Below are 26465 nucleotides of genomic sequence, written 5' to 3'. Positions count from 1 at the left end.
TTAGAGCCTGGAGAGGGAAGAGCTGAGGTGGATGTGAAGCAGGGTTGGTTGGATGAGCGGCATAAGAATAGAATAATGGCCTGGTTAGAGCTGTAATAAAGTGACAGATAAGATACTGGGACATTTGAAACAATAAGCTTATGTAGTCAAAGGCATCTTGAAGCCCTCATTTAGTGCTTTTTCATTTGATGTTCTTTTATAAATCAGTTTTATTCCGCCACTTGCCTCTTCCTATAATAATAATAATAATAATAATTTATTATTTGTACCCCGCCCATCTGGCTGGGTTTCCCCAGCCACTCTGGGCGGCTTCCACAGAAACCAAAAAACACTAAAATATCATACATTAAAAGCTTCCCTGAATAGGGCCGCCTTAAGATGTCTTCTGAATGTCAGGTAGTTGTCCATCACCTTGACATCCGATGGGAGGGCATTCCACAGGGCGGGCGCCACCACCGAAAAGGCCCTCTGCCTGGTTCCCTGTAGCTTCGCTTCTCGCAATGAGGGAACCGCCAGAAGGCCCTCGGCGCTGGACCTCAGTGTCCGGGCAGAACGATGGGGGTGGAGACGCTCCTTCAGGTGTACTGGGCCGAAGCCGTTTAGGGCTTTAAAGGTCAACACCAGCACTTTGAATTGTGCTCGGAAACGTACTGGGAGCCAGTGTAGGTCTTTCAAGACCGGTGTTATGTGGTCTCGGCGGCCGCCCCCAGTCACCAGTCTAGCTGCCGCATTCCTAGTCTATGTAAGGGCTACTGATGGTTCCTAGTCACAATGGCTGTGCTTTGTCTCCACAGCCAGAGGGAGCAATGCTTCTGCATACCAGTTGCTGGAGACTGGGGCAGTGGCAGAGGGGTGGAGAGTACTCTTTGTGCTCGGATCCTGTATTGAGGGTTTCCCTCAGGCATCGGGCTGGCCACTGTGAGAACAGGCTGCTGGACTAGATGGGCCACTGGCTTGAATCCAGCAGAGGTCTTACGTTCTTCTGTTCCGATCCAAGTGATCTGTGGTGGAGGGTATTTGGTAGGATACCCAGGAAAGACCCAGCTCATAGCAGTACAATTTGAAGTGGAAAAGTGGCACAGGGAAGAGTGAGCAGTGCTAGAAGACCTCAGAGCAAAGGGGTTGGCACAATACCCATCTCTTCCACCCGTCTGTTCCCCTGCAGCTTCCCAGGAAAGGAAGTAAATTTATACAATATATGAAGGACAATTGCAAACCATTAACAGCACTGGCAAGACTTATTTAAGAAGACTTGTAATGTTGATTATATATACCTTTATACATATTGGTTAAATTTTTTGACAATGGAAAGGACATAAATGCAAAGAGAAAGTAGTATATAATACTATGATATACAAAAGAATTAAGGTAACCATGAGATGGGAGGGAGGGAGGTCGACAGTTTATTTGAACAAACTGTGGAAAAATATGAATGTGTTTTAATAGTTTAAAATGGAAACAATATATTTTTTAAAAAGGAAAGGAAGCTCATAGGGGGTGGCCCTAGGTCATTGCCTGTCAGGCATGGGGCAAGCAATCATGGCAAAAGCTTCACTTTGCAAACAGCCTCCAACTAGGCCATCACCACCATGCCTGCTTCCCAGAAACTACTCAGGCTCAGCCACAGATTTCTGACACAATGAAAAAGCTACACAGATGGGATATTTCATTTCATTTTCTTAAAACGCACATAGACCTTTACAACTGAATGTCAGAAAACACCTCTCAGCTTCCTCTGGCCAGACAACACCAACAAGGGCCCTGTTTCCAAGGCAGGCCGAGATCCTAAAGTCCAGCAGCCTATTTTTTATTTTTATTTCAAAATGTCCATAGTTGGTCTTGAAGCCACCACAACTCCTGGGAGAGGTTGGGGGGGGGGGGAGAAGGAATGTTTGCAGGATGGTGATGTGTCACCAGCTCCTCCTCTTGGCCAGAGATGGTGGTAAAACAGTTGCTCTGGCAGGGGAATGGGATGTGTGGAACAGGGGTGGTGGTGAAAGTGGCTCCTCTTGAGGGGTGGGAGTGGCTTCTTCTCTTGGTGGGATGCAGGGTGGGAGCTGCTTCTCTTGGTGGGGCAGGGTGGGAACAGCTTGAGTGGGGTAGAGGGAGCTCTGAGGGGTGGCTTGGACCAGAAGAATCTCCTTTCTGTCCCAGTGTAAAATTTCTTCAGGGCTGCCATCTGGCCTAGAAAGGAGAGAGAGGGAAGGTACTTTACAACTGCCAAGTACAGCACAGCCACCAGTCTGACTCAAAATGGGAGTATCTCCCCACTCCACAGGCTCCAGCTCCTCACTTATTTTTGAAGGTGGGGAGCTGCCTGATGTGCCTGCCTGCTCACCTTTTCATCACAGCACTGAGGTGAAGGCTCTCAATATTGGGGGGTGGTAGTGGTGGTCAAGGGTTTTTCAAAGACCCCTCCATTTGCTCTCTTCTCCAGCTTTGGGCCTCTCAGCCACTTTTTACAAGAGCATACCTGACACTCTAGGCTTGGATGCACCCAACTTACCGTATTTGTTTTTGAGTCTAGGTGAACAGAGAGGAGTGCTCTTGAATAGCACATGGGGATTAGGGTCGGGTGGGGTGAGGTGAGGTGAGAACTTGCAATACTTACACAATGAAAATGAAAACCTCTTCAGTTTCCTCAGCCTACATGAATAACTTGCTCTGGAAGAGCAGCTAGGAAATTGGCACCAGTGGAGACCACCCTCTGTGTCTTCTTGAACTCATTTGTTTGATTCTTTCCCTCAACACACACACACAGGCAGCTTCCACCAATTTGTTCTCTCTGGCTCTAGAGTCGCATGATTCATACTCCCCCTCCATTTCAACCCATTGACCTGCCTCTCACAACTGAGGCCATGTGCAGATGGGTCAGAACTTTCATAAAAGGAAGTGGAATAGAATACCAAGTCTCCCACATCCCCGTTCCTTTGGCCTGCTAGAGCACCGTCCTACCCCCCCCCCCAACTCCTTGCTTTCAGCCTGCTGAGCTTCTGTGAGAGCTGCTTGATGGTCTGGAAGATAATCTTGGGTGAGACATCCAGGGCCACTGCTGAACCTTTGAGAGAGGTGGGCAAAGCATCCTTCATACCCTCCACCTCTTCTGAGCAAGAGGAGACATCGGTGGGGGGTGGGGAGGAGAAAGAGAATTGTGAAGGGGAAAAAACCCTGAATTACAGGAAAACACATTATATGCCCAGCACCTCAGAGAACTCCCAGGAAGTACCAAGATGGGAGGGCAGAACAAAGGGGAGATATATTTAGGAGTTAAGCACTTGCAGATTAAATCTCAAAAGGTTTTAAGCAAGAACAATCTGCTTCCAGAAGGAGCCACAGAGTCCCCTGCTCCTGTCCCATCATCATCTTGTGATGTGTTCCCTTGCACTGTTGGATCAGGATCAGGAAGGTGGGTTAGTCTGCAGTTGCAGCTTGTCACAAAACAGAAGGGTTGGTTTTTTTGCAGATGGGAAGCCATTGACAAGGATGGCTGAGATGGCACAAGCTAACTGTGTCCTCTGTCGTCCCCCCCAAAAAAAAAAAAAAAAAATCCCAATGGGGAGCTCTCACAGGGACAGGCTTGCCTCCAGCATCTTGATACCACCCTTGGCCCTATTCCCCTGGCAGAAATGCCCATCACATATCTGCTTCAACTCTACCAGAGGGAGGGCAATCTGAGGGCAATCTCAGAGAAGATACACCTCCCCCATTAGCTATGGCCTCAGCCGGCAGTCGCAGGCCCACCTTTCTGTTTGTTTTTTTAAAACGATATTTATTAAGATTTTTAAAATTACAGGAAAAACAAAGAAAAAAAAGAAAGAAAAAGACCGAAAGAGAAACAAACCACAATCAAACAATACAAATTAGTAAAAATCAAAATAAAAAAATAACAACAAAACAGATAACAGAGCACAATCAAAAAACAAAAATAAGCCACAGAATTTTAAAAACAAATCCAATATTCTCAAATTCTTAACTGTCATTATCTTCTTTCATTGACCTCCTCACTCCTCCCTTTTTTGTATCCTAGTTGTTAATTATTACAGCAAATCCTTTCCATTTTTCATAATATTCTGTCATTACATTACCTTAGTCTATTTTAACCTTATTTTACTATAAAGAACCCTAAAACTTAAAACTTACATCTTATTTATACCAATTTCTCATAACCATAAAATATTCTTACATAATTCTTTTAACATTTTTGCTAAAGCCAAATAATTTCGTTCCAACATTTTTCTAACATTCATTAATTTTATAAGGCAATCCTAATAATTTTTTTTTTTCAAATTTTCTTCCAATCTTCATCCAGCGTCTCTTCCTCCTGGTCCTGGGTTTTGTCAGTCCTTTCTATCCCATCAATCTGGCGCATTAACCTGGTAATCTTATGTCCGAGGCCCTTAAGTCTCTTCCATGTCCCTTCCACGGCTCTTCTTCATATTTATACCTATACTTTACTTTGTCTCCTGCTCCTTTCACTCGTGGGCACTCCAGCTTGACGGTGTTTTTGACCCTTCTTGACAAATCAGCCCCTTTTCCATAGTCCTCACTAAACTCCATGTGGTATTTAAGAACATATTTCAAAGTCCCTCCAGAATTAAGAGCCCCCACAACCCCAAACATCTCGCGGCCCATTGCCAGACTTGGAAAGTCAAAACATCCCTGCATAGGGGGGTCTATCCAACCCCCCATTTTCAAACCAAACAAAACTTTATCTCTCCAAATCTGGCTTTTTCCAAGTTCATTTATCAAATCCAACAACTCATGTTCCTGCTGGGACAGGCCCACCTTTCTGTGCCATTTTGTGGTGGCTGCCATCCCCTTCCAGGTGGGGGAGAACCCCCTGCATGTTTGCCAGCACCTCAAGGGGGCTCCTTGGGAGGAAGAACCTGCATCTCCTTGGGTGGGGAGGTGTATGGAAGATGACAAAACAGGACAAAGGGCTTCCTCCCGGATTTTCACCTCCAGCTCAGTAACATCGGGAGCTTCGTCTTAGGCAGGGTGGCGACTGGGAAACATTTTGCTGTGGTGGGGAGGGGAAAAAGAAAGGCATTGGAGAGTCTAAACCAAAACAGCCACCCCATCAATGTCCAAAATGGGAAGAAGCCAATAGTGGGGAGGAGGGGTGCTAACAGAGAAGATGTTATGTACTGAGTTGAATAGGATCCAAACTGCAGCAGTCTGATTGGTCCTAGAACAATAGGATTCAGAATGCAGCAGTCTGATTGGTCCAAGAACAATGCAGCAGTATGATTGGTTGGCAGGAATCACCCAATCATGCTCCAGATATAAGTGAATCCACAACCTGATTGGCTTGCAGTAGAATTCCAGAATTAACCAATCATGTGCAGCCCATTGTGTAAATAATGTATATAAAGCAGATACTTTGAGGGGACTTTCATTCATTCCTCCTCGCCACTATGAGCTGAATAAAGAGCATGAAATCACTTTGCGACTCTGAGTATATTTCAGAAGACCTTCCCTCTCTCCCTGGTCTTTTCAAGGGGAGAGGCAGGAAATGAGCAGGATACTCCCAGAATGCCTTGCAACCCTGTTGGATCTTCACTGCTTACAGGTGTGGGTGACTATCAGCCACTCACTAGAAGTCCCTAATCTCCTGCATATCTTGCTTCTCTGCTCCAGGATAGGGGAGACTGCACCATCCACCCATCAAGCTTCACCCACACCTCAGCAGCAAGCAACAGAATAGCAACAAACACGCATGACTGAAAAAGCAGGAAAATGTGGAAGATAAATATGCCACACCCACACACAGAAAAGTCTGGTCCAAAATCTGATCTGTTTGTGACATAAGCCATGGCTGCCATCTGGAAGCCCGCTTGAAGTCCTGGGCTGTTCTCCCAAGACCCCTCAACCCTCTCCTTCCACCTCAGCAGTTTGACCATGAAGGGCACCCTTCGCTACCATCTTCATCTTCTACTCCCTCCTACCGAAAGGGGAAATGGGGTGGTAGGAAACAGCAGGTAAAAACCTTACATCTTCTTTTCAGAATATGTTGAAGCCATGTGCTCATAGATCTGAGGTCCTGGTTCAAAGGTGGAAATGATGAAGAGGACCCACACATTTGAATGGAGAAAAGAAACAAGATGGAGGAAGAGGCAACACGCCAGGGCTGCCTCGTTTAGCTTACAACCTTTAAACAAGGAAACATGGTTTTGTGGTCTCCCTTTTCATCTGTCACGGTCCGGTTCACGGGCAATCAAAGTCCCGGCTGGGGACGTTGGGACCGGGGGCAAGATGGTGGGGTGGGAGCCGGAACGGGAGTCCAGGAGTCGGGAAGCCAAGGGTCCGAGGGTCAGGAAGCAAGGAGTCATGAAGTCAAGGGTCCGAGGATCAAGGAGTCAAGGAACCCAAGGCAGGGAACGTGTTGCTGTGGCAAAGAGCTGAAGGGAAATGCTAACCTTATATCCCTTCCCAGCTCTTGCCACCAGGTGCTGTGAGTTACCAATCAGCCTCACCTGTGAGGCCGTGCCTTGCCTCTTCAGAACAAACTTAGGAAGGCCCCAGTCCTGGTCACAGGGCCTGGCTCCTGCCCGCACACCTGACATCCATGAGCAGGGCTGAACATCTACTTGTTGTCTGAGGATCCCAGCACCCTCTTGCTGTGGCATTTTAGTACCAGCCTCGCACCCTTTTGCTGCAGGAACACTAGCAGATCCTTGTACAGCAATGTATGCAGGTCTAACAGAAGCACAGATAGTGAGAGATGTTGTTGTTAACCTGCTTCATGTATCCTGATGAGAACATTGAGTGTGTTTGGTTGCAGAATCAGGCCAAAGGCCCACCTACGTCAGAGGAGCAAAGGAAGCTGCCTGTACCACATCAGGCCATTGACATCCATCTAGTTCAGTACTGTTGACACTGAATGGCAGCATTTATAAGTGCAATCGGTCTGTATGAGTTCACTTTTGTGAAATCTTTTTCTGGCTTCAAAATTAGGGTTAATGAACATTTTCCATGTTTGTGGGACTGACTCCCCCCCCCCCCAAGATGTGTAATAATGTTTAAATGGAATAATTTTGCAAACCATGGGAAGAGCTCAGTCTGAAACACTTGTCCATCTGGTCCCAGTAATTTACCTGTCCTAAGGTGCTTAATAACATTAGTAACCACTTCCTGAGAAATTGAAGTGAGCCTGCAATGCTCAAACTGGATCACAGTGTCCCTTGGGAATTCACCTGCTCTGCTTTTCCCAGTCGGGACTCATTATGAGCCCCCTCTAAATCCACTGAGGGCAGTGGAAATGGAACCATATCCGCCCCTTCTACTTTTTCAGGTAAACCACAACATTTAATGTTTTCTGTCTGTCTCTGTCCGATTTTTCTTCTAGCTTAAGTGCTAGATCGTCAGTTGCCTTTTGAAGCAGCTGAATTTCAGATTGATTTTCAAGGGCTGTATTCATAGCTTCATTAGATGTTTTGGAGATTTCCTTAAGGTCTCCCAATAGTGAGTCAAATCATCTTTCAAAGAAGACTAGAGCAATTGCCCAGTCTGAGGCTAGCACTTGTCGGATCCAGTTTATGTAAGCGCCTATGACACCCTATCGCCCTCCATATTGAGAGCAGATTTCCCGCCTTTTTGTTGCCCCAGGCCTCCCTTTGCCATTACTGTATAGAGTAGGCCTTGCGTGAGGCCTCAGAACAGATACTATTTTCTCCTTTAAATCAAGTTTTACAATTTTGCTTTTTGGACCTTGAGCATTACCTTACTGGAGCTGTAAATTTCTGGGTGCCAAACCACTTTTAAAAGACCACTTGATGCATTTATTGTCCTGTGGCAATCAGAGACATTTTGATCCTTGGCTAGCCATGCCCCTGCATTTCATTTCATTTCATTTTTATCCCACCATTTTCTAAGCAGCTCAAGGTGGTGTATATGGTCCTCTGTCTCAACTGTTTATGTGGATGTGCAAACGCAGGGGAGTCCTCATGAATAATGCGACAGCTTTGGAGGTCAAGGGGCAGAGAAAGGCAGCATTTATTTTATTTTTTTATAAATGCTTTTTATTGTATTTTCTTCATCATACACATCCAAAGAAGCACAGCCAGTTCAGAAAAAGGAAACATTAAACATTAAATAAAAAAACATTAAATAGAAAAGAAGAAAAATAAAGAAAAAGGAAAAGAAAAAACACATACAACAATTTACTAACATCAACTTCCTTCCCTCCTGATTTCGGGTTTCTATTTTTAATAGTTTTTTCTTACAGCTGGTATTAGTTTTTAGTTTGTAACATCGGAAGATTTAGGTCAAACCTACTGTAGTTGGTAAGTTACTAAAATTGCCTTCAATATATACCATAAATTTGTTCCAATCCTCTTTTAACTTTGTATTTTTTTGATTTCTAATTCTTTGCGTCATTCTTGCCAGTTCTATAAAATCGTATAATTTCAGTTGCCAATCTTTCACCGTTGGTAAAGTTGAGTTTTTCCAATTTTGGGCAATTAGTATTCTAGCCGCGGCTGTTGCGTATTGGAACAGGGTTTTATCTTTTTCCGGTATTTCTTTTCCAACCATCCCTAGTAAAAAGGCCTCTGGTTTTTTGGGAAATGTGTATCTAAATATTTTTTTTAGTTCGTCATATATCTGATTCCAAAATTTTTTTATTCCCTCGCATGTCCACCACATATGTATAAAATTCCCTTCATTTGTTTTACATCTCCAGCAGGCCTTATTACCGGTCTTATACATCCTATTTAATTTTTCTGGGGTTAAATACCATCTGTATATCATCTTTTCTAAGTTTTCTCTAATTGCAGCACTTGCTGTGAATTTTATTCCCTCATTCCATAATTTCGACCATTTCTCGTATTCTATATTGTGTCCCAAATCTCTTGCCCACTTTACCATAACTTCTTTAATTTCTACATCTTTTGTATCCCATTCCAATAAGATATTATACATTTTGGATAATAGCTTAGATTTACTTTCTATTATTTCAATTTGGAATTTTGATTTCTTTTCGTTCATTCCTACTTTCTTGTCTTCCGTCCACCTTGCATTAATCTGATGATACTGTAACCAACCCTTCAACTTTTCTTTCAACTCCTCATACGGTCTTAGTTTCCAGCTTTCATGGGAGCTTGTCAATATATCTTCATATGTCAAACTTTGCTCTTCCAAGTTTGTTTTTTTAAATGATAGAATATCTGTTGGGGACAACCACCAGGGTGTTTTTGGTTCTAACAATTTTTTGTTTCTTTCCCAAACTTCATATAGAGGACCTCTAATAATGTGACTCGAAAAACCCTTATGTGCTCTTCCTTTGCTTAGCCAAAGGTAGGCATGCCAACCAAACCTGTTATCTGCGCCCTCAAGTTCCAATAAGTCCGTGTTCTCCAAAGTTCTCCAATCTTTCACCCAACATAGACAGGCAGCTTCGTAGTACAGTTTTAGGTTGGGAACCGCCAGCCCTCCTCTCTCCTTTCGATCTGTGAGTAGTTTGTATCTGATCCTTGGCCTTCTTCCCTGCCATATAAATCTTGAGAGAACTTTCTGCCAATCTTTGAATAGTTTAGTCCCTCTAATAACCGGGATATTTTGAAAGAGGAACAGCATCTTGGGGAGAATATTCATTTTTATTGCCTCCATCCTGCCGAGCCATGAGAGGTTAACTCTGCTCCAGACATCCAGATCTTTTTTGACTTTGTTCCAGGTCGTTGTGTAATTATCTTCAATTAAGTTTATATTTTTAGGTGTAAGCCAAATGCCTAAATATTTTATTTTTTTGGTCACTTTAATTCCGTGTTGTCTCTCTGGTTTTTCTTTTATATCGTTTCTCAAATTCTTTGTTAATATTTTGGTCTTTGATCTATTCAATTTAAATCCTGCTAGTCTGCCATATTCTTCTAATATTTCCAGCGCCTTCTCGATACTTCTTTGCGGCTCTTCTAAGGATAGCATCAAGTCATCTGCGTAGGCTTTTAGTTTAAACTCCTTTGATCCTATTTTGATCCCTCGGATCTCAGCTGTTGATCTTATTTTGTTTGCCAAAACTTCTAGGGCCATAATGAATAAGAGCGGGGAGAGGGGGCAGCCTTGCCTGGTTCCTTTTTCAATTTGGAATGTATTTGTAAGATTGTTATTTATCACCAGTTTGGCGGATTGATTTGAATATATTGCCTGTATTCCTTTCAGAAATTCTCCCTCTATTCCCGCTTCTTCCATAGTCTTTAATAAAAACGACCAAGAAACATTGTCGAACGCCTTTTCTGCGTCTATGAAGATCAAGGCCGCTGGTACGTCGTTATTAATTTCCAGATATTCAATTAGGTTTATGGTGTGTCTCACATTATCTTTCAGGAATCTATTTGGTAAGAAGCCTGCCTGGTCTTTGTGAATTAAATTTGTCAGGCACTTTTTAAATCTATTTGCCATGATATCGGCATATATTTTGTAGTCGTTATTCAATAAAGATATTGGCCTATAGTTTTTAATACACATTTTGTCCGTGTCTGGTTTTGGAATTAACGTTATGAAAGCTTCCCTCCACGACTCAGGTATTTTCCCTCCTCTTAAAATGTTGTTCATAGTATCGCAGAGCACCGGTAATAGTTGATTCCCTAGAATTTTGTAATATTTAGCCGAAAGACCGTCCGGGCCTGGAGCTTTCCCTATTTTCATTTTTTTTATAGCGTTTTGAACCTCTTCTATGTTAATGGGTTTGTTTAGTTGAGATCTTTCTTCCTCTGTGATGGTCTTCCCTTTATGTCTCTTTAGATATCTTTCTATTTGTGTTGGATCCTCTTCCCCCTTCTTATATAGTTCCTCATAAAATTCGAGAATTGTTTTTTGTATTCTTATTGGGTCTGCTATCAGTTCTTCCTCTACCTTTATTTTGTTTATCATGTTCTGCTTCTGTCTTTTTCTCAGTTGCCAGGCCAGAAATTTTCCTGTTTTGTTCGCTGACTCAAAATATCTTTGCTTCATTAGTTTGATTTTCCATTCAATTTCTTGAGTCGTCAGCATCGAATATTGTGTTTGTAGCATTTTTATTGCTTGTATGCTTTGCTCGTCCTTCGGGTGGTCTATTAGTTTTTTCTCATACTCTCTTAACTGCTTGAGTATTTCTTCCTTCTTCTGCTGTCTTATCTTCCTCTTGTAATTATTTTGTTGGATAAATAAGCCTCTTACTACCGCCTTACTGGCGTCCCAAACCACTTCTATGTTTGTTCCTATGTTCAGGTTCAAGTCAAAGTACTCTTTTAAGGTGGTTTTGGCCTTTTCAATAACATCATCATTTTCTAATAGATATTCATTTAGCCTCCATCTAAAACTTCCCTGTGTTACACCTTTGATTTCCAAAGTTATCAGGTTATGATCTGAAAGTATTCTTGGGTGAATTTCACAACTTATTGCTCTTAATGTAAGTGCTCTCGAGGTCCAAATTTGGTCTATTCTGCCCCAACTTTTGTGTACTTCCGAGAAAAAAGTGAACTGCTTTTCTGTTGGATGTTTGTATCTCCATATGTCTATTAAGTCTAGATTTTCTTCCAGATCTTGAAATGATTTCGGTAGCTTTCCTTGATTTCGTTTTCTGTTTTCCGCTTGTCTATCAATTTCTGGTGTCGGCACCGCGTTGAAGTCTCCCAGTAATATCGTCTTGTTGTCATCTAATTCTAATAATACTTGTTCTAATTTCTTAAAAAACTCAGGTCTGTTTGTATTTGGGGCGTAAATGTTGACTACATTAATCTTTTCTCCCTGGAAATTGATTTGAACCCCTAGTATCCTCCCCTCTTCATCCTTATATATCATTTTTGGTTCCCATTTTTCCTTCACATATACTACCACTCCTTTTTCCCCCTCTTCCGTAGAGTTTATAAATTCTGTACCCAAATACTTGTTTGTTAAGACATGTTTATGCTTTTTAGCTACATGGGTCTCTTGAATACAAATTACATCCAATTTTTTCTTTTTCAACACATTTGCAATTTTATTCCTTTTGGCTTTTTCGTTCAATCCATTTACATTCCATGTTACGATTTTAAGGTTCATTATTACTTTTATCTACTAGAAAGTCAGTGATTTCCCGGTTTGAGTTTAACCGGTTTAAATTCGGGTGGTTTTGTCTTCTGTTTGTTCTTCAACCTCTTCCTCCTCCCCCTCCTCCCCCTCTTTCCCCTCATCCTCCTCTCCCCCTCCCCCCGCTCCTCCCTCCTTCTCCAGTCTCTCCCTCAGGATCACCCCCCCTCTCTCTTCCTTCTCTCCATCTTTCTCTCCATATCTTTCCTCCACCCCCCCCCGAGGTCTTTTTCATATCTGCGTAAAAATTTACTGACTTCCTGGTTTTCGGTTATCTTAAATCTTTTCCCTTTGTAAAAAAAGGAAATCCCTTCTGGGAATTCCCATCTGTGTTGTATGCCATTTTTTCTTAAAGTGCCGACTATTTGTTTGTAGCCCTCTCTTTTCCGGAGGAGTCTAGTTGGTATTTCTTTAAGAATGATAATTGGTTTTCCATCAATTACCAGTTTCTTCTGGTAACTTTCTCTCAAAATCATATTTCTCATGTCTATCGATTTGAAGATCACTAAACAGTCTCCTGGAACTTTTTTCAGTCTATTTTGTTTGGGTCTTATTTTTATTCTAAAGGCATTTTCTATCGTTTGGCAACCTCTTCTTCTTTTAATGCAAGCCATGTCGCAAGTTCTTTGATCATTTTCCCTTTGATATCTTCCTCTCTTTCTTCCCCTATTCCTCTAAATTTTAGATTTAACTGCTTTTGTTTCATCTCCATCAAGGCTAAATTATCTAAGACCTGATCCTGAGTTTTACTCAGTTCTCCAAAGTTTTCTTTAGTTTTTTCAGCTTCTTTTCTCTGGTCTCTCAAATCTTTTTGCATTTTTTTGTTTAGTTCTTCTAAAGACTTTGTTCTGACTGTTAGGTCTTTTATCTTGTTTGAGAGTTCCCCTGCAACAACTTCAATCTTTTTGTCAAAGGATTCCTGCATCTCTCCTAACTTTTTTTCTATGCGTGTTTCATTCTGTCTGAATTCCTCTTTTATTTTCAGCCATAATGCATCTAAATCTTTTATTTCCTCTTGCCTTGAGGTTCTCCTGTCCATTGGTGTTCCCACAGACTTCTTCCCGTCTCTCCCCGTCATCTGCCCACCTCCCTCCCCTCCGCACCTCCCACAGTGAGCTAACTTAAGGATTCTTGTAAATTTCCCCGGAGGACGTACAGTCTTGGATATTTTTGGTTATCACAAGACAAGTTATATTGACCTGCCCCCTGATTCAATCAATACACTTTTACTAAATCCCCTGTCTTATGTCTCCTCCTTGTCTATATAATACTTGTGTTGTCCTTTAGGTCAATACAAAACTGTCCCGTCTATTTTCACAATCAGTACACAATTAGTTCCCATGCATAATACTAGGAGCTTTCCCGTCTGGTTTGTAAATTCTTACATTTAACTAATGGGAAAAATAAATTTCTATTAAAGAGAGGAGATGGAAAAGAACCAAAGGTGAGGAGAAAGGAGAGGGTTGGGGGATACCGAGGGGGTGGGAAAAGGGAGGAAAACACAAAGAAGGAGCAATAAAAAGGTAATACAGTCTAGATGAGACAAATAATGCGAAGGCTTTTCTTTTTGAATTTCGGCCACTTGTTTGGCTTAATCCATTCCCACGTATTGCGGGCTCTTATCCTGTTAGTATTTCCTTGAGTGCAGCCAAAAATCGAAGGGCTAGAAGTACAAAAGAGGTGGGGGGGGTAGGCAAAAAAGGGGGAAGGGCAGACGGGGGGGGGAGGCAGAAAAGTAAGTGCGGGGACGGGGGTCCAAAGAATTTAGGAGTTTCTCTGCAAGGTTTAGATGGGTTCCTCCGGGGGGGGAAAGAGTCTGGGTTCAGGGGGGAGGAGTCTAGTTCCAATTCCAAAAAGAAGAAACAGACGCCAAGGGAGAAGCTGCTTCCGTGACTCAGGCTTAATCCAAAGAGAAAGAGGCAGAAAGGTCCTTCAAGGTCTTTAAGTCCGACAGAAAAAACCAATTTCAGGCAGATCCGACCGGACGCCTGCCAAGTAGGGATAAACTGTCTTGTCTTACACACATGGATTTACGCACGGCATTCCCTTCGCTGTTGAAGAAATATGGCAACAGACTGGAAAACTGGGGAGCTAAAAGAAGGTAGGTGCGGAGGGTCGGGATAACTCTTAATCCCCGCCGCGCGGGCTGGTGGAGGGGAGTTATCCCGACCCTCCGCACCTACCTTCTTTTAGCTCCCCAGTTTTCCAGAAAGGCAGCATTTAAAAGAGGGGAAGAGTAGTATAACGCCAGGAACTCAGGCAGAGGGGGAAAGGGAGGCCATTTGAACTCTGTCACCAGTGGGTTGCTGATCTGTTCCAGAGAGGTGGTGTCCAGGTACTTCAAATCGTTGTCCAGGCACTGCTTGTTTTCTACCTGCTTCACTGCCTCTTTTACGTACCAGAGAATCTCTTGGCATTTGTCCCAGACCAGGCAAAACTTCTTGTGCTCCAAGGCCTACCCTCAGCAAAGAAGGTGCAGCGTGAGAGAGATGGGCTGACAGCTACTAGTGGTTTGTTTTTATTTACCAAAAATCTGCAATCTGCTTTTGAAAAACGGGTGGTCCCAAAACGGTTCACCACATAAAGCAGAAACGTTGCATTTAAAAGCTGCATTTAGAACAAACTGGTATTGTAAAATCAGATTTAGAAGCAGGCGCAGGAGCCAGACATAATGCAAAACGATCCTTGTTTGCCGATACAAGAGTTGGTTCCTGAACAACACTTGCACACTACAGGCACAGACCCACAGTGTGCTAATGCAAATGTGTGTGCATATTACATAAACACACAGCATCACCTATTTGCGTGCTGACATTTCACAGTAAGCCATGCTCAAAGCAGGTCACAACATTCAAAAGTTATTTACATAATAACAGTGCACAGTTCATTCAGCCAAGTGGGTACTTTGGGGGGGGGGGCGGTTCTGTCTCTTTTCTCTGCATTGCTTTAAGACACCTCCCCGCAAACATTATAACTGATTTCATGGAATAAGACCTGCACTCATTAGGCCTGACACTCAGCCAGGTCTGTGAAGATTGTGTTTTTGCTAATAGAGTTAACTCCAACTTTGAACGGCAGGCTTTTTGACAATAGGTTTGGCCACCTCTCAATATAATTTGGCCAAACTCGGCATGAGGGTTCCTGAGGTGGGACTGGCAGTTGTCATTGATGTTTGGACACCAGCCACCATTTTGACTCAATATGGCAGACTGATATGTCACTTTGGTATGACTTCACCTGTTTTATGGCATAGGTTCAGCCACCAATCAAGACAGCATCACCAAATTCAGGATGAAGGTTCCTGAGGTGGGGTGGCAGTCTTCATTGACATTTGGATGCTGGGTACCATTTTGATTCCAAATGGCAGACTGAAACATGACTTTGGCATGACTTCTCTTGATTTTTGGCATGTTGAGTCCACCCTCACAAATAACACTACTCATTTTAAAAACACTTTTTTATTTTTGTTCCTACAAATCTGTGGGTGGCACTAGGCACTCCCTGATGGTGTATGTGTGTAGGCTTCTCAGCAGGGTCAAATGGAAAGGATGGCCAGGGGTGGGGGAGAGAAGATTTTAGGGAGAAAGTGTGGGTCTATCTCAGGGGTCAGCAAACTTTTTCAGCAGGGGGCTGGTCCACTGTTCCTTAGACCTTGTGGGGGGGGCCGGACTATATATATTTTTTTGGGGGGGGGGGAATGAACGAACTCCTATGCTCCACAAATAACCCAGAGATGCATTTTAAATAAAAACACACATTCTACTCATGTAAAAACATGCTGATTCCCAGACCATCCGCAGGCCAGATTTGGAAGGTGATTGGGCCTGATCCGGCCCCCGGGCCTTAGTCTGCCTAGCCATGGTCTATCTCCTTATTTATTCCCCCTCCACTCCATTCAGGTTGTATGAACAGGGGAGATGGGGGAACCTGTACTCTTGTCAGGCCCTTTGGGGAAGGTTTGGGAAGTGGGGGTCTCCTGCTCCGCCCCCCACGCCAAAAGTTTCCTTCCCCAACGACCTCTCCCCAGACAGCGGGTGGCCATAGCAAACAGCACCCAGATCAAGCCCTTTTGGTGATAGGGGAGGTCAGGGAAAGCGGGAAATGGAATATGCCTCTTTCTAGTTCTCTTCTCCCCACTGCAGGGGTTACAGGGCCCCGAGAGACCCTGGGGGAGCTTCACACGTGCCCGTTCTGCAGGCGTGGCGGCGGCGCCCTTTGGCGAGCAGGTGACAGGTGGATGGAGGGGGATGCCTTGACTCGGCCATCGGCGCTGCTCCTGCGCCCTCTAGTGGCCAACAGGGCTCGCTGCAGCCGCCTCGGCCCTGCCTCTTTCCCCGCCTAGCTGCTGCCGGGGTTTGGTTGCCACGGCGACCGCGGCCTACACAGCCGTGCGAGGCCTGAGCTGAGTTGAGGGAGGGGGCTGACCTCGATACTGATATACCGCTGTTACCTCTGAGGCGCGGGGTGAGGTGGGGTGGGTGGGAAGAGGGTTCGTCACGTGGCCTTGGCAGGAAGACTCACCTGCTCCAATAAAAGTGGGCGCAGCCTCGCCTTAGAGAGCTTCAGCCCCCCCTCAAATCCTGCCCCATCTCCCTTAGGGTCCTTCTTAATAAGTCGCCAGCACTCACTTTGAGGCCCCTCTGCTCGTTAGGGACTCCACCCCACATATACCCATGGCTGACCGTCAATTGCTCCCTCTTTGTCCCGTTTCCAGACCCTCATAGGGACCCCCATCCCATTGCTATAGAAACCCCCTCCCCCGTTCAGCCAAGGAGAGAGCCTTCTGCTAGAATTTTGAATCTAACAGATCTCCCCTCCAGGGATCTCCAACATCTCAAAAAATCAGCCATAATCTCAGGGACCTTGAAGCTTCCCCCCCCCCAACAAAAAAAATCCCTGTGCTGCTTCTCCCAGAATTCATTAATTTCCCTCCCCCAGCCCTCACATCTTTCAGCTCTTGTCCCCATTCAGGGACCTTCGCCCTCGACTTCCTCCAATCTCATGATTCGTTTCTTTGTCCTCACAGAGTCCTTTCCAGAGGGAGGGGCGCCATGGGGAAAAAAGGAGAGCGGGGTGCCAAGGACAAGGCTGCAGCCTTGGAAGAAGAAGCCAGGAATGCTGCCAGAAGGGCTGAACATGGGGAAGGTAGGAAGATCTACTCTGCCCCCCCCCCATCTCTCATTCTGCTTTGACTCAGCCACTCTCTAGGGAAGTTTTCAGTCTCATGACGATCTTGCGTGGCTGATATATGGTGGCTTGCTGCGTTGAGTTCCACAGTTGAGCATGGACTGCATCCCAGCTCCACTCTACTCTAGCCACTAGCTGCCACCACCCACATACAATCTTAGGATCTGAACACCAGCTGCTTGGTGTCTCTAAAGCCCTCCCGGGCCGTTTTCCCTTTCTTCACAGAGGAATACCAGTGCACAGGGATCCTGGAGCAGGATTTCTTGGAGCTCTGCACCCGGGCTGGATTCCAAGAGATCCCAAAAGTTACACTGAGGCCACACCCCAATTCTTTCACTGTACAGGGTGAGTGGTGCTCGTTCCTCTCAATAACTTCATTGGGTTTTACATCCTCTGTAATATTTCCCCACTTCACAATGAGGCACATGAGTTACAAATCAAGCCCAATTCTGGGGTGGGGGGTCGAGAGTTTAAGGCAGTTCTCGGTGCTATCTCCGCCGCCCCCTTGGATGTCTTGGATGTCGCTAGTTCTCTGCGGCACAATTCTGACAACAAACGAGTGTGTCTTTGCTCAAATGCTGAACTTGGTAGCATTATTATTTTTTTTACAGTGCCTCAGTCACCAGCATGGGGGCAATCAATTCCATAAAGTATGATAAACATCCCAGGCATCTCCAAGTTGAGCTTGGAAAGATTCCTGAGAGCTGCTGACAGTCAGTAATCGCTAGAGGGACCGATGATCTGAGGCTTTAAGGCAGCTTCCTATGTCCCCGTTTAACTCAATCAGAACCATGAGGACTGGAGTTTATTTTTAGAGGAAAAGGAGTAAGTATCTCAGTGGCAGAGCATCTGCCTTGCAGAAAGGAGGTCACAGATTCAATCCCCAATGGCACTTCCATGAAGGGCTGGGAAAGTCTTCTGGTCCGAAACCCTGGAGAGAACCATTATTGGTCAGTGAAGCCTGGATTGGGTTAGATGGACCTCAAAGGTCTGACTCGATACAATTCAGCTTCCTGTGTAAAGATGGCCATTTCTTGAAGCTATCTATACCTCCAACATCCGTTTTCACAGGAGAAGAGGCATGCACTTGACCAGCCTTCCCCAACATGGTGGCCTCCAGATGATGTTGGACTGCAAATCCCATCAGCCTTAGCCAGCACACCCTGCGCCTGTCAGCCCCAGCATTGTATGGACATGCTGGCTAGAGCTGATGGAAGTTTAACATCTGGAGGGCACCAGGTTGGTGACAGTCACCTTTCCACTTTGTGGGTGGGTGCAGACAGATGGGAGAGCAAAATGTTACCCTCTTGGGAATGGCCAGACCAAAGAGGCAGCTGCTCGATGGAGAGACATCAGATAAGGTGGAAGAGGCCAGGTAAGATTATCGCTGAGCAGAGAGGAGGCCACGTCTGGTCAATGAATCCAGAAGGGTTTGGTGCTCTGTAGGTTGCCAGCTTAGCTTCCCTCCTGGAACGATGTCTTGTTCCTTACGGACCCATGAGAGAAGCTGCCAGGCTCTTTCCTCCTTGTTGCTACCCTGGTGAGCTCTGACTTGTCTCCACAGAGGAGCCTGACCCACTGGCCGAGAGGGAGGGTCCCTACATCATTGCACAGATCCAGTGCAAGTATGCCTTCTTCCGCCCCACCATCCAGGTGGATTTGGAACATGAGGACCCCAAAACCACTAAGGAGATCTTCATCCGGAGTGAGTGAAGTGGTGTCCCTCTCCCTGGTCCACACAGACCTTCCGTCTCCCCTCTTTGTGCCCCCTGAGCAGGGTGGGCTGGGGGCTTCAAGGCCAACGAAAGCCCCACCTGCTTTTCTCTGTCAGCAGACTGGAAAATCGAAGACAAGATGCTGGGTATCTTTGCCAAGTGCCTGCCAGCTCTTTCCCACCTCCAATCAATTCGGTGAGTGGCACAAAGTCCTGGGGCAGGGGGCATGGCTTTCAGGCTAGTGGTTCACCCAACATCCTCCTGCAGGCTAAAGGGGAATACTTCTCCTGAATTCCCAAGTTTTGTCCACTCTGCTCTCCTTTTAGGCTCTGGAAGGTTGGCCTGACAGACGTCACCTTCCTCTCTCTCCTCTCCATTGTGCCAACCTGCTCCACACTCAAGTAAGTCTTGGATCAGGGCCTGTCAGGCCTCAGCCAGGGTCTCCTCCCCTCTGTCAAGTGATGAGGCAACAGCCTGGAGTCCAGAGGCAGACAGGGTGGTTAATCGCAGCAAGCAGGAGCAAGGGCTGAGGCCCAGGCAAGGAGGAGGGCAACACATTTCTCGGACGGATGAACTGGCTGGAAGGCTGGGCTTTTAGGGGCCCAAGTGAGCCAGAATTGTAGGAATGGGGGCCAAGGCTGAGGTGGACCCCTTGGCACTAGGGAGCTTTGGGCAGCCTGATGCCCTGAGATGCTGTTGGGCCCCCACCATCCGTGATCCTTGATTGACCATTGGTCATGCTGGCTGCTGGGGCTGCTAGGAGTTGGAGCCCAACAACAACTGGAGGGCCACATTTTGAGAAGAGATGGCTTAGCCAGCCAAGTTCACAGGAGATGGCAAATGCTGCTGGCATAGACAGGAAGGTGTTCAGTCTTGACACCTACTTCCTGCCTGCAGGAATGCCCTGGTTACTTGATCCCACAAGCACCATCTTGATTTTTTCTTTTTAAAAATAAGATCAACAATAGAATAACAGAAAGGGGCAAATACCTGACAGTGGTGGGCAGACCTCTTCTCCTTCTGCTTGCAGGACACTGGCCGTGGAGGGAAACCCTATGCGTGAGCGAGTGTTCCACAAGCTGATTGCTGAAGAGACCAAGTGAGAACTGAGGGGAGGCCTGGGGGGAGATTGGGAGTGGAAGACTGAGCTCTGTGTGTGTCTGGGTGCGGGCATGTGCATGCATGTGTGCATGGAGGTCTCTTGCCTCTAGCACACATAGAGCCCAAAGGAAGGGAAGGACCACAGCTCAGCGGCACAGAATGTCCAAGGCCCAGTCCCCGGGGATGAGAAAAGATTCCTGTCTAAAACTCTGTAGAGCCACTCTGCCAGTCAGTGTTTACAATACTGAGCTAGATGGACCAGTGGTTTGACTTGGCATAAGGCAAGACGGGAGCCAGAAAAATATGTGTCCTGTGCAATTGCAGTAACCCAGGCCCTCTCTGGGGCAGCTGGGTGCCCAGTCCTGCTGAGAAGTTGCCTCTCCTTTCTTTCTTTTCCTCTCCTCTCAGCTTGGCCCACATTTCCCTCCGGAACAACGAGATCGATGACGAGGCGGCCTTACTGATTGGACAGGCGCTTTCTTCTCTCAAGGGCTCAAACAAGAACCTTGCCTCCATCAACCTCAGCTATAACCACATCACAGATGTGGGTGCTGGCTACATCGCCGATGTGAGGAGGCCTGAGGCAGCTCTGCACCTAGGCAGAGGCCGAAGGATTCAGGGCCTACATTCTGCTCTTGGAGGTTCAGGGGAGGGAGGGTGACTTTCTCCGAAGAAAGCCAGGAGTGGGAGCCTCTGGCAAGAGTGCTGTAGGGACAGACTGGGAGGTGGTTTAGAAATAGCATCCCAAGACTGAAGAGATGGGAGAGAGCGGTTTGTCAGGATGGAGGAAAGGAGTGCAGTTCCACTGTCAGTTTACAGCTGACCACTGGCTCTTTGGTGATCGAGTAGCAGTTTGCCCTTTTTCCTTGGTGTGGCTGGAAAAGTCTCTGTTGGTAATTTTGGTGTAGTGAAAGCTCTTTGGTTCTCCTAGCCAGGCATGGCCAAACTTGGCCCTCCAACTGTTTTTTGGGACTACAATTCCCATCATCCCTGACCATTGGTCCTGTTAGCTAGGGATGATGGGAGTTGTAGTCCCACAACAGCTGGAGGGCCAAGTTTGGCCATGCCTGTGACCTAGGCAGAAGATGCCATTGGCTAGGGTGCCCTTTTTCCAAGGTAGCTACTTTGGGCAAAAGGCAACTCACATATTAGACTGGAATGCAGGAAAATAGGATCAGCAGTTGCTGACTCCCCATTGAAACAGACATGCAACTGTTATAGAAGGGCAGCCCTTGTGAGGCAGCTGCTGTTTTGAAAAGTCCAGTGGGAAGGCATCCTTGCTTTTCACAACCCATTTGGACTGGCAGTGCTGCCTAGAATCACACTGGTGTACGTAGACTCATCCAACAGTACTCACAGAACAAATTGGGAATTTGCCCATCAGTATTTGGAAGCCTCAGAGAGTTGCATCCTCGACTTGGCCAGGGTTGTTGCAGTCCTGGGACTTATCAGCACCCGGGGCCTTCTCTCCCAGAGAATGTGACCTTGCTCTCTTTCCAGTCCCTTGGCCTCGGGCCACTTAATCCCCCTGTGCTTTTTCCTCCATGTCTTTCTGGCCCCTCCTGCACAGGGCCTGCGGCTCAATCGTTCGCTGCTTTCCTTGTCGCTGGCGCACAACCAGATCAAAGATGAAGGAGCCCTGAAGCTCGCAGAGGTCAGTCTGGCTGTGGCCCTTCAAGCAGTTCAGGAGGTTCCCCTTTTTGGGAATGGGATGTGTGGGACAGGAGCCCTAATTGACAACATTGCTGCCTCCCTCCCTTCTGTAGCAGGCAGGCCTCTGCAGCCAGGGCAAGGAGAACAGCAAGTGGATCCAGGGAGGGAGGAATATCTCACTGTCCCAACAGCCTTGCCCTGCTCACTCCACAGGTTCTCGGCCCATTTGCCCTCACACACATGGAGGTGGTAGAGAGGAGGCGACTTCTGCTGGAGAAGGAGGCCCAGGAAAGATGTCGCTTGGTAAGCAGGAAGGAGAGAAGTGCCAGAGGAAGTGGGGGGGGGGTAAATGAGTGGGCTCCAGAACCCCCCTCTCTAGGGCCTGAAAGTTTGCAGCAGAAGCTGGCTGTGCACAGAGCTATTTGGCTTGCCTCTGCCATGGCCTCATAGAGAAACTGCCCACCAGCCCGAAATCTCTGGAACTGTTTCTTCTTGTTCTTGCACTTTTTGTTGCTTATTTTAGGATGAACCACAGTTGCTCGTGTAGTGTTTATTATTATTATTAGATAAATTTTAAAAAGCTGTAAAACTTACCAGAAGTATGGGTGGAGAGGGACCACAAATGGCTGAACCAGCGTTCAGTTTGCTAGGATGCATGTCAGTCCTTCCATTTCCAAAGCCAGGCTCCCTCTATGGCTGCACCGCACATTGCAACTCTCCCGCTCTCCCTTTCCCTCAGAGTCTCCTGCAATAAGTAACAGAGCTTGCGCAGTAGGAGACTACCCTGCTCCATCTCTGCTGCCACTGGGCTGGGGAATCGGCACAGGGCCATTTCTGCCAAGAGGCTGCTATTCTTCTGAGCCGACTCTTTCCACTCCTCTCTCTCAAGCCACAGAGACATGCGGAACTGAAAAACGAGCGCCCCTCCAGCCACATGAGCAGCATAGCCCTCGATAAGCTCCAGACAGCCAAGACCACCAAAGCCATCACTAAGAAGAAGGAGAAAGAGAAGGAGAAAGTGAGAGCCCTGGAGCAAGCCAGGAGACAGTCTGAAATGAGGAGACCCTAGGAATGCTGTTTTGAAAGGCCTTGCCCTCACTGTGGTTGAGGGAGGCAGGGGGTAGTGGAGAGATGGGGTTTCCTTCTTGCCGGGAGGCTGATTCTCCTCCTCCTGTTTATCTCCCATGGCTTCTGCCTCTCTACTTCCAGAGGCTAGGCTGGGGACTGTTGGGTGCAAGGACTTTTCTGTGGTGGCTCCCCATTTGCACAGATAGCATCTCAGAGCCGGGGAAGAGCCTTTGATCCTCCCTAGCCTTGGCTGCTGCTTTTCACTTTTGCTTCCACTGACTCTTCACGTGCTTTGCCAACCTGATTTTCTGCTCTGCTGCTAATTGGTGTGGAAGCCATTTAGCCTGAAAGCCCCCTTGAGGCAGGATACAAATGAACCTATCCTCCTCCTCCTGAATGCTGCATAGTTTCCTCTGCCAGGAGAGGGCCTGCATCCCTCCGCCCCCGGTCCTTCCCTTCTACTGTCCCAGCCTCTAAATATAACCCCCTGACAACCATCCCCCCCCCCACTTCTGCCGCTCTAATTAGCAAAGTGAAATATAAAACCTTTTCTACTTTCTTACTATCTCTCATTGGTTTTGTTTACTGCTTTGTGTCATCCCTTCTAGTTGTGGAATTCACTTAGTAAGTGAAGGATGGAGGGAGCAGCAAGGCTGGGTTTCCAGTCTGGGATACATCCCCTTCCCCTCCCCAATTATCTCAGCCCTGACCTCTTCTTCTTTCCCTTCCCACCAGCGCGTTTGGCTGAGGTGTGATTCTGGATGTGGGGTTGGATTTAAATAGGCTTGCCATATTTCAAAAAGTAAAAACCAGGACACGCCGAACTTTCTTGAGCTTTTTTTTTTTTTTTTTTTAAGGAAAACCCAAAATTTGTTAAGCATTTTTTTTTTCAAAAGCGCTTTTTTGATTGACTTGCCTAAGATCCAAGACCAAGTGCCGCCTTTTGGAAATTCCCCCCAGATGTCAATTCTGCCTTTGAAATCCCAGTAATCTTCGGGAAAATCCGAACAAATGGCAGCCCTAGATTTGAACCACTTTTAGAGGGGTGGGGGAAGGGACTACGCACTACTTATTTATTAAAAAAAAACCAACCCAAACCTTCCCTTCTTTCTAGGAACTTCCTAAGAAGGATGACAAGGGCCAGGCCAGTGCAGCAACAGCTGCACCAGCAACACCAGCAGCTCAGTCCAAGAAGGAAGACTCCAAGCAGGCCAAGAAAGGTGCCCTGAAAGTCCTCTTTACTGCCATTTCCTCCCCCTCCCTATGGACTGTTTTCAGGCCTTCACTGGCACTCGCAAGGGCTGCTTGACCACAGTCTTCTTGATTTCCCCCCTACAGCGGCTCCTCCTGCTGAACAGAAAGCCGCCCGCGGCAAAGGAGCAAAATCGGGCACCAAAGACAAACGGGCTCAAGTCATAGAAGTGGAGGTGAGGCTCATTTGAGCATCGTCCAGCTCAGCTTTTGACCTGGCTTCTTCAAGGAAGAAACTGGTAGCCCCAGCCCCTCACCCTTCCTTGACACCAAGCAGCCAAACCTCAAGGCAAGGATCCTTCACCTCCTCCTTCACACAGGGACCATCTGTGGCCCTCCAGATTGTGTGGTTGGAGCCCAAGAGCAATAATGGCCAGTAGCCAGGGATGGTGGGAGTTTCTTCCCTGCCCTATCCACACACCAGCCCTTCCAGCCTCACATGTCCACACATTCAGAGAGTGTAGGAGAGGGCTGGGAAACATCTATGTCCTTCCCAGTGTTGCTGGACTGTAGCTCCCCTCACTATCATCATCCTTGACCTTCGGCCATGCTGGTTCCTGCCAGGAAGCATAGATGACCCCCCCCCCATTACTCTAGAGTCAAGGACTTCAACAAGCTGTTGAATGGCTGCCATCTTTCCTACATGGTGCCTTCACCTCACCAGCTTTTCTGTTTTCCTGGGCAGGTGATAGAGCCCACTGAGATGGTGAATCCGTTGCTGGAGCCAGCAGAGCACAGGGATGGGCAAGTCTTCCTGCCAGGCAACCGGGTCCTCATCTACTTGAACCTCATCCGTACGTCTCCCCTAGAGCAGCAGGGCCGGGCTGGGCCAAGCGGGGTGAAGAGGGTGACTCACCTAGCGGCGTTTTGTTGGGAGCCAAGGCCTTTCATGGGGCTCCTGACCAGCCGACCCAGCCGCTGTCGTTTCCTGATTTGTAGATGGCTCTAAGCAGAGCCAAGTGCTTGGCCAGCCGTGCCGGCTCCATTCAGTTCCCAAGATGGGCTTGGAGAGGGTGGGGACGGGAGCAAGCACCCTCCGAACGGGGAGGGAGATCCTGAGCTTGGTTCTCATCTTTTGCCTCGTGTCCAAACTCAGGTAACCAAATCACAGAGAAGGGCTTGCAGGCCTTTCTGGTCGCCTTGGAACAGCAGTGTGTTAGGGTGGCTCCTGGAGGCAAAGGGCCGATGGGCCTCCTGCGGCTGTCACTGGCGGTGAGTTTGGGGACGGGGATGGGGAGAATAGCTGAGCCTTTGGGGCCTGGTTACAGATAGGTAGCCGTGTTGGTCTGCCATAGTCAAAATAAAAAAATTCCTTCCAGTAGCACCTTAAAGACCAACTAAGTTAGTTCTTGGTATGAGCTTTCGTGTGCATGCACACGAAAGCTCATACCAAGAACTAACTTAGTTGGTCTTTAAGGTGCTACTTTGGGGCCTGGTTCTCTTTCCATCTGAAACTTGCACCCTCCCTCCTTTATGGGATTGAGGATGAGCTGGGGAAGCCTTACTGGTACTGCAAGCTTTGCAGGTACCTGCCTCCCTCAATCCCTCACCTGGATAATGTAAAACTGTTTCAGAAAAACAACTATCCAGTGGACAGCAAGACCTATGCCAGGATCCAAGAGCTCATGTGGACACGTGACCCCGTTCCCAGGTCAGGGACAGCAGCCAGGATGGCAGAAGAGGAGACGGGGGCGGCGTAGAGCTTTAGCTGGAAAGCACACAAAAAATCCAGGATGATCCCGCTGGCCTCCTCACAGCGCTCCTTGGATTCAAGCATTCTGCTTCCCACCCCAATTCAAGAGAAGTGCAAATAAACCTGATGCTCACCTCCTCACTTAAGGGTGCAGGACCCTGTACTAATTTAGGGAAAGATTTCAGGGGGAGGAGTCACTCTGTGGATGAGAGGCAGAGAACTGACTTAATGGGACTGCCAAGTCAGAGGGTCGTAGCAATATTTATCCGGCTGATAATGGAATTAGAGAACTCCAAATCCACCATCCCTGCCTGATAATATGCATAAAATCCAGGTTATGGAGTAAATAAGAGGCCTCACCTGCTAGGTTGACAACAGTTGGACTTGGGAACATCTAGGAGAGACCCCCTTCCCCCAAAATCATTGCTTTCTTGTGGCAGGATGGGGCAATCACTGGGGTGGGGGGATATGGCATGGCCACTAAGCCCATGGTAATGCCCACCCCAGCCTGCTGCACCCCATCCAACATACTCCACTTATCACAATATTTCCCCCCTCGCTTGCTGGACACACAGACACCTCACACACAATGAGACCCCCAAAGCCCCCTCTCCCTTTGGGAAAGGGAAGGCTCTCGGAAGAGAACTGCCCCTTAGAGGAGTTTGCTACAAAGAAGCTCACCTTTCCCTGATGGCGAGACCCATCCAGCCCTCACTTCCCTCTACAGCATGTGCAGAAACCGCCATCTTGACTGT

At 47.0% G+C, this 26465-nt stretch overlaps 1 protein-coding gene and 1 long non-coding RNA gene across 8 annotated transcripts; one reads left to right on the top strand and one right to left on the bottom strand.

Annotated features, from left to right (window-relative positions):
* The first annotated feature begins 29 nt into the window (after positions 1-29).
* Positions 30-25788, top strand: LRRC71 (leucine rich repeat containing 71). Of its 7 annotated transcripts, XM_081174133.1 has the most exons (17): positions 2594-3406; positions 5641-7294; positions 17069-17187; positions 17455-17574; positions 18794-18934; positions 19064-19139; positions 19271-19345; positions 19975-20043; positions 20454-20613; positions 21616-21699; positions 21912-22001; positions 22588-22716; positions 23881-23986; positions 24105-24193; positions 24703-24811; positions 25114-25229; positions 25592-25788. In XM_081174133.1, exons 3-17 carry the CDS (start codon positions 17094-17096, stop codon positions 25715-25717), a joined length of 1584 nt encoding a protein of 527 aa, XP_081030259.1. In that variant the 5' UTR covers positions 2594-3406; positions 5641-7294; positions 17069-17093; the 3' UTR covers positions 25718-25788. The 7 variants fall into 7 exon arrangements, with proteins under 7 accessions (XP_081030262.1, XP_081030259.1, XP_081030258.1 ...); XM_081174136.1 differs by lacking the exons at positions 2594-3406; positions 5641-7294 and adding an exon at positions 30-43; XM_081174132.1 differs by lacking the exons at positions 2594-3406; positions 5641-7294 and adding an exon at positions 16319-16448.
* On the bottom strand, positions 1656-5132 carry LOC308575527. The gene is made up of 2 exons (XR_014002856.1): positions 4786-5132; positions 1656-3741 (listed from the first exon to the last, which is right to left on the bottom strand). It is a non-coding gene; the product is annotated as an uncharacterized lncRNA (long non-coding RNA).
* Positions 25789-26465: the final 677 nt, after the last annotated feature.

The sequence above is a fragment of the Podarcis bocagei genome (genome assembly GCF_964188305.1).
Source record: "Podarcis bocagei genome assembly, chromosome: 16".
Taxonomy (NCBI): Eukaryota; Metazoa; Chordata; class Lepidosauria; order Squamata; family Lacertidae; genus Podarcis; species Podarcis bocagei.
Note: the sequence above shows the minus strand (reverse complement) of the source record. Positions and strands in the feature narration are given on the sequence as shown.

Bases quoted from the DNA above. Each gene is read 5' to 3' on its own strand.
- LRRC71 (XM_081174136.1), top strand. From the start codon at position 17,094: ATGGGGAAAAAAGGAGAGCGGGGTGCCAAGGACAAGGCTGCAGCCTTG. The intron at 22,717-23,880 runs GTGAGAGCCCTG...CCTTCTTTCTAG, and splicing joins AGGAGAAAGAGAAGGAGAAA to GAACTTCCTAAGAAGGATGA. The intron at 25,230-25,591 runs GTGAGTTTGGGG...AAACTGTTTCAG, and splicing joins TCCTGCGGCTGTCACTGGCG to AAAAACAACTATCCAGTGGA.